Raw genomic sequence first — 7,412 nt, 5'->3', positions numbered from 1 at the left:
ATATATATTTCTCATTTCATCCTCATTATAACCTAAGGTAGGGGATATTATTACACTTTTAACAAGTAATAAAACTGAAATGTAAGCCGGGCTTGGTGGCTCAGCCTGTAATCCCGCGCCTTGGGAAGCTGAGGTGAGTGGATTGCCTGAGCCCGCGGGTTCGAGACCCACCTGGGCAACTTGGTGAGACCTCATCTCTACAATAAATCAAAAATTAGCTGGGTGTGGTAGCGCGCGTCTGTAGTTCCAGCTACTGGGAAGGCTGAGGCGGAAGGATCGCCAGAGCCCAGCAGGTCGAGGCTGTGGTGGCCGGGAGTGGCCTCTGCACTCCAGTCTGGGTGACGGAGTGAGACTCCAACTCAAAAAACAAAACAAAACAAAACAAAACCCCAAAAACTGAAATGTGAGGAAGGAAAATAACCTTCTTGTGACTGATCACACATCTAGTAGGAGAAAAGCAGGTTTCAAGCACAAGTAGCCATTATCCTGAGCCAGTAAAATGGATTAGCACAGCTTCACTACTATAAGAAGGGTGACATATTTTTTCCTTTCCTCCAGGTGTATGACTAAGCTTATGGTTCAAGTTTTAAAAAATTATCTCCATCATTATTTAGACTTTCCATAGCACTTGCTAATTATAGTGATGCTTTCTGGTGAGATTAAGAATATATTAGTCAGTCACTCTTGTTTTATTTTTGTCTTACTTGATAGATACAGCTATTATTTACTCTGATTCTTTTTGGTTCACTTTTCATTATAGACTGACCCTTGAGGTTAAGGATCCAGAAGCACTTACTCTAGTTGAAAGTAGCTGTAGATGGTACTAGGAGAGTAAATCTGAATCACTTCAGTTTGAATTTTAGTTTAGTTTTGTGAACACTGCCCACAGCAGGGAGGGGTTCACTGGCTAGAGAAAGGTCACAGGCTGACACAGGGTGACTTGAGAAAACACAGGGATTCTGACTGCAGTCTTGGCTCCAGGCCACAATACACATTGCTTGTTGCCTTTTTATGGGGGACCTATTATTGCCTAATGAGGCTTTCTTTACAACAGCAGTTGGATGGAATGATTGGACTCCAGAGGGCTTCAGCCTCTTGGTGTCTTTTATATAGAGGAGAGGTCTCTATAAAGATTTATTACTTAATGTAATTGTAATAATTATAATACAGACCAACCTGAAGTTGCTAAATAAAAATCTGAGTGGCTCAGCTTACTACTGTTCCTTAATTTACTATAATCTCCTATTTTTCTAGGGTGACAGAGAAGCAGAGCTTGGGCTGCCTTTTTCTCCTCTGTGTGACCGAAAGTCCACTATGGTTGCTCAGTCGCAAGTAGGTACGTGTCTGCCAGTTCTTTGGGTAGAAGAAAACACCGGAGTGGAAAGCCCTTAGAAGTAAGTTCAGATGCTCCCTGTAATTATTTGGCTGGGAACCTGGCTCCATTCTGTGCTCATGACTTGTCCTGACTGGGTAGATGAAGTTACTGTCTCTTTTCTTTTTCCTGGAATGCAGCTCATTCATGGGAGGATTAGACAGTGACACTCTTGGCATCTCTGTTATTCCCTGCCAAAAGAAAGAGTCCTCAACTTTCCAAGGAGATGGCAAGTGTCATTGGCAGGAAGCCTGTCCTATTTCACCTCCCCATTCTGCACCCAATACTGGAAGTTGTTGTGACATTTCTTCTCACTGACAATTCTTCTAGCCATGTTTTCAGGGTAGTTCCATTTCTTGGATGATTTATTTCTAGGAATGACTCTTTTAAAATGTTTCCTTTCTCCCTTCCTTCTTTTCTTTCTTCCTTTCTCCCTTCTTCCTTTCCTTTCACCCTTCCTTCCTTCCTTTCTTCCATTCTAGCACTTTTTTTGGTAAGGATAACTTTCACACTGCAAATAATCATAATGTGTGCATTACAGAAATCCTCAACTATGGGAGATGGTACCAGTGCTCTGTATAAATTAAATGTCACCACTGATCCCCACCTTTGAAGAGCCTGAAATCATTCAAAAAGTGAATTTGATAAGGATGTATTGATTTTTCTTCTTGTGTTTTGAGTGCTTATTAATTTTTTTAAAAATATACACAGAATCCCTATTAACTGTTGGGTACTGGAAGGCACTGTGATAGGTGTTATAAAAACAAAGACATGGCCAGGTGTGGTGACTCACGCCTATAATCCCAGCACTTTGGGAGTTCAAGGCAGAAGGTTTGCTTGAGCCCAGTACTTTGAGACCAGCCAGGACAACACAGCCAAGACCTCTTCTCTAAAAACAAATACCAACAAATTAGCTGAGCGTGGTGACATGTGCCTGTAGTCCCAGCTACTCAGAAGGCTAAGGAGGAAGGATGGTCTAAGCTCAGGAAGTTGAAGCTGTGGTGAGCGTGACCATACCATTGCACTCCAGCCTAGACAACAGAGACCTTGACTCAAAAAATAATAAATAAATAATTTTAAAAAAAGACAAATTATACATGTTACCTCCTGTCAAAGACATCAAACCAGTGCTGAGTGGTGGGCAAAATATTATAAAAATAAAAATCTATTTGGATATTATAATGCTAAGGTTGAATTTTGTGTGAAGTACAATGGGATAAGAGAACACAATGTGTGAACCATTAGACTTATTGAGGGATAATATATGAGTTGAGTCCTAATATATGAGTTGAGTGAGTAGGAATTGAGTGGGCAATTGGTGATATGTGTTAGAGGTGAATTAGGAATAGATAGAATGACATTCCAGGCATGGGATATAATCTGTGCAAAGCAGGGAAACTTAAAACTGTCTAGTATGGTCAGCAAATTCTAAACAGTTCCATATGGCAAGAGCAGTGGGTAGGAGAAGGATGCAGTGAGGGACATATCAGGCCTAGATGTTATAATGTGTTAAGAATAGCATGTATTTATACTTTGCTGTAGGAAATGAGGGCATATCGAAAGAATTTTAAGTAAGGTTAAAAATATATAAATTCATGTTTTAGCCTGTGGGCTTAATCTGGCCTACCACCTGTTCTTATAAATAAAATTTTATTACAACACAGCTAAGTCCATTCATGTGCATATTGTCTATGACTGCTTTTGCTCTACGGTGGCAGAGTTAAGTAGTTTCCTTAAAGATAATATGGCCTGGAATGTCTAAAATAACTATCTGATTCTTTATAGATAAACTTTGGCAACCTTTGTTTTAGAAGATTTCACTGATGGTAACTTAGATAATTAATTGGAGAGTTTTCAGTAAGATTAGAGACAAGGGAACTAGTTTAAATGCCTCCTGCAGAGACGATGTATGTCAGAACTAGTGTAGTAACAGGGACTCTCCAGAAAAGATCCATGTTAAGGTGTTAAGGACTTGGTTGAATGCAAAACTAAGGTAAAGGCAGAAATGTAGATTAAGTGGTTGAGCCACAATCTCACTTACAAAGTAGCTAAGGAGAAGTTGATGCGTTAATTCTGGTTTGCACATACTGAGTTTAACTTGGAAGAACAAAAGATGAAAATAGTGTCACTAAACACTTCAATTTCATCTTAAAAATATATTGCAATTAAATACATCACAAATTTGGCTATCAGTATTTCCTTATCTGGATACTACTGGTATTTGGTTAAGACAATTGTTTTAAATTCAATCCCTCATGTTGCTGCATAATGAATTACTGCCATCCCAATTAGTGGGCTAGCTAGCTCTTTTTTTTTTTTTTTTGCCTGATGTGTCACAGAACACTTAGGTATCTTTGAGCTGTTGAGACAATCACTCTAGCCCAACTTCAGCTATCTCCCCAGTGTGGTGATCTCACAAAGATATCGTTCTGGGTCTGCTCCTTCTTCCAGTTTCTAGCCCTGTTTCTTCCAATTCTGTGTGTGATCTCTCATCCAGATGCATACCTCCGTGTCAGCATATAAAAATGAGCCTATAATCTTTCTTTAGTTACACTCTCCTCTCAGGTTCCCTATTTTTCTGTTCTGTTGTTGGAGTGTCTTTGACAGATCCCACATCAAGGCAGTGCCACCTCCTGTTCAACTATCTGGTTAACCTCCTTTGTGTTTCCACCTTACGATGACACTGGTTCCAGCCTTCCTTACCTTTTGTTTGACCAATTGCAATAACTTCTAAAAGGCTTTCCCATTCTTATTCCCTCCTGCTCACTCCCTTCCCATACAGGTAACTGTCCCAAATAACATTTGACAAATCTTATGACAGTACTGCCCACACATCTCCAGGGGTCTCTGGTGCCCACTGAAGTCTCAATCCCTCAGCCTGATGTCCAGAAGCCTCCCTCATTGGAACTGTCAATGGCTTGACGTCTCAAGCTTTCCCTTTTCAACTCCAGAAGAATCCCTACACCCCAGTCATTCCTTGGACACAGCCTGCATCCTCCCATCTCTGTCACTTGGCTCATGCTACCCCCACCACCCAGTGAATAGCCAAGTCTTCTTTTTCACCCATTCTTAAGGGACAACTTGGACATGGAACCACCACTAAGTTGCTCACAGACTACTCTCAGTGGGATGTGAGGGAGATATTCTCCCTCTCTTACCTTATAGGGTCCTTCATCTGGGCTTTTCTTTTGACCTTGCATATACTCTAGGGATCATTTCTGTGCTCGTTTACTCTCTCCTATAAATGCCTTAAGGACAGGCAGGGTGCATTATTCAATCATAGTCTTCTACACAGCTCCTATCACAGTGACTGTTTCATAGCAGACCTTAAATATGTATTTTTGAAGCACTTTATTATACTATCTACTCAAGAGTCATAAGAAGTTACATAGGAGAAATGAAACAGACTCATACTATTCAAATCAAGGAATATATTAAATGAGTAAGACCAACCATTCTCTCCTAATCTGATCGGGAGCTTCTATACCAATTAATTTTTTTTAAAAAAGGAAGAACTCATCAGTTTCCATTGGAAAGCATGGAAAGGCCCAAGGTAATATGAATTTCCTCTGAAGCACTGCTGTTTCTCTTCAGGTTTTATTGATTTCATTGTGGAACCCACCTTCACTGTGCTCACAGATATGACTGAAAAGATTGTGAGTCCATTAATCGATGAAACCTCTCAAACTGGTGGAACAGGACAGAGGCGTTCAAGGTCAGTCAAGAAGTTGGAGGGCTAGGGTTGGGACTGGCCTGTCCATGAGGACAGAATTCTTCTTTCGGTGGGGATTAAGGGGTACTTCATAACGATGCTTGCCTTCTCTGCTTCTCATAAGACTCTGTCTGCTTCTTTCCTTTTCTCTGAGGAGTTAAATTTTACTAACTGTACCGTCCAGGCTTATCTGTAAGGGATGACCAGGGCCCAAATCATGACTAGCAGATACCCAGTACCATCCCACTCCACATTTTCTCCCAGCCTTTGCTTGTGGTAGCAATTGCTTTTACTTGCTATGCCCAGACAGTTCTTGCTGCTCGTACTCCAAAAAGACAGTACCACTAATCAGAGTTCTTACCAAAAAAATGAAACTGATTTTCATTTCATTTGTGAAGTAGGGAGAAAAAACCCTGAAAACTTGAATTCACTTTCTGCTAACATATCACAATATCAGCGGTGGGTTGGTAGGTAAAGAGTACAGGCTCTAGAGTCAGATTGCAAGGGTTAAAAATCCTGACCCCATCACTTATCAGCGATCTCAGCCAAGTTGCCTCACAATGAATTCCTCACGTTGTATTATACACATTGTTGGAAAGAGTAAATCAATTATTCTATCTACATGAAATCCTTAGAACAGGGCCTAGCACAGAGGAAGTGCTAGCTGCAATAAAGCTAACTGTTTGTCTTTATTAGTCATACTACTGCTACTACTACTACAGCTACTTCTAGTACTACAACTTTTACTACTACTACTACTGCTACTACTACTTCTACTACTAGTAGTTTTACTACTACTCTCCTTGTAAAACCTTGAGCGTTGTCCTAACAGAGAAAGAAGAGAAATGGAATGTAGAGGAAAAGAGAAACAAAGAGCAGGAAAAAGAATAAAGACAAGAGGAGCATTAGGACAGTGAGACCCTGGGGATGCTCCAGATGGATGGACCCTCTTGAGGTTGCTAAAAAGGAGGATGGAAGCCCCCTCCCCAAGTCCCCACAACTCCACAGCTCTTCAGGCACTGGTTGAAACATACTGTGTTGTCTAGACAGCCTTGTCATTTAGTGGATTTGCATCTTGTCAGTTACTGCTTTAACCACTTGGGAGCAGTAATTACTTCTTTATGGTTTTCTAGAAGGATGGTACTTTCTAGTATTTGCAATATTACTAATGTTTAAAGCATATAATATCTGTATAAATTAAGGTATTTTGCATGATCTAGTCTCCCACAGTCTCCATGCTGTCTGTGCCGCCCCATCTTATTCCAGCAATATAAGGAAATCGTTACTTCCTCTGGACTTGGGGATCCTGGGATCAGAGGGGCCCTGAGTGCAAGAGAAGGGTAGGAGTGGAAAGAAAGAGGACCAAGTTGCTGCATAATTTGCAAAAGTAGTCAATGTGGAAGGTGGATGAACTGTGGAATCAGAAGTTGAAGTTCAAATGGTCAGTTTCCGAGAATGGAACAGAGGAGATTCATGCAAAGGGATTCTGGTTATTGAAAAAAAGAAGAGACCAATCAGCAGAGAAGAAATATGAGGAATATTGAGAGTTTTGAGGCTGCGTGTTGATATTTTTTCTACTGAAAATACAGAATTGCCCACCAGTCACATAAAATAGGAAAATAGGATAATTTATAAGCCTCAGGACCCATGAATTTCACAGTCATAACTTGATGAGTGCCAACCACTCCTGTCCTGGGCTTACTTGTTGGCGGATATTTTCAAATACTAACTCTCCCCTTTGGTGTGTGTGTGTGTGTGTGTGTGTGTGTGTGTGTGTGTGTGTGTGTGTGTGTTTGTCTTCCAGTTTGAACAGCATCAACTCATCAGATGCAAAGCGATCAGGTGTCAAGAGCTCTGGGTCAGAGGGAAGTGCCCCACTCAACAATTCTGTCATCCCTCTTGACTATAAGAACTTTAAAGCCACTTGGACTGAGGTGGTGCACGTTAATCGGGAGAGATGGAGAGCCAAAGTGCCCAAAGGTAATGTATTATGAGGGAAAAATCTTCCAGGATTCCTGCTCAAACTAATTCAGCACCCACTTAAAAAAAAATTGCCTTCCCTGATTGATAGGTGTTGCAAATAAAGCACAGTTGCTCAGGATGCAAATTCAAAGTGCCGAATATTAGGATCTACCATCCTGTGGTCTTCATTATATCTATGTTCAATGCATGAAAAAATGTGGCAGATTTCTAAGCCTCCTGACATTATGTCCTTTGTGTTATAGGATTAAATTCCTTTTCCTAATATAAATATTTCCTGGTTTCTGCTAAACCATCTTGTCATTCACATTTTGTGTCAAGTGGCACAACTGTGAGGCCTTTGTTTCT

The 7,412-nt window shown here is 40.7% G+C and overlaps 1 protein-coding gene across 1 annotated transcript; it reads left to right on the top strand.

Moving 5' to 3' along the window:
* Nucleotides 1-1,254: 1,254 nt before the first annotated feature.
* LOC103252846 (calcium/calmodulin-dependent 3',5'-cyclic nucleotide phosphodiesterase 1C-like) lies at nucleotides 1,255-7,064 on the top strand (the record flags this gene model as incomplete). Its single annotated transcript, XM_008051441.1, has 3 exons — nucleotides 1,255-1,336; nucleotides 4,967-5,087; nucleotides 6,889-7,064. Coding segments are annotated over 3 exons (379 nt in total), but the record flags the coding sequence as incomplete, so codon positions are not given.
* Between the last annotated feature and the right edge of the window lie 348 nt (nucleotides 7,065-7,412).

Source organism: Carlito syrichta, unplaced genomic scaffold, assembly GCF_000164805.1.
Source record: "Carlito syrichta isolate Samal-C Ts95f unplaced genomic scaffold, Tarsius_syrichta-2.0.1 Scaffold65442, whole genome shotgun sequence".
NCBI classification, from domain to species: Eukaryota; Metazoa; Chordata; class Mammalia; order Primates; family Tarsiidae; genus Carlito; species Carlito syrichta.
This window is presented reverse-complemented; position numbering and strand designations above follow the sequence as displayed.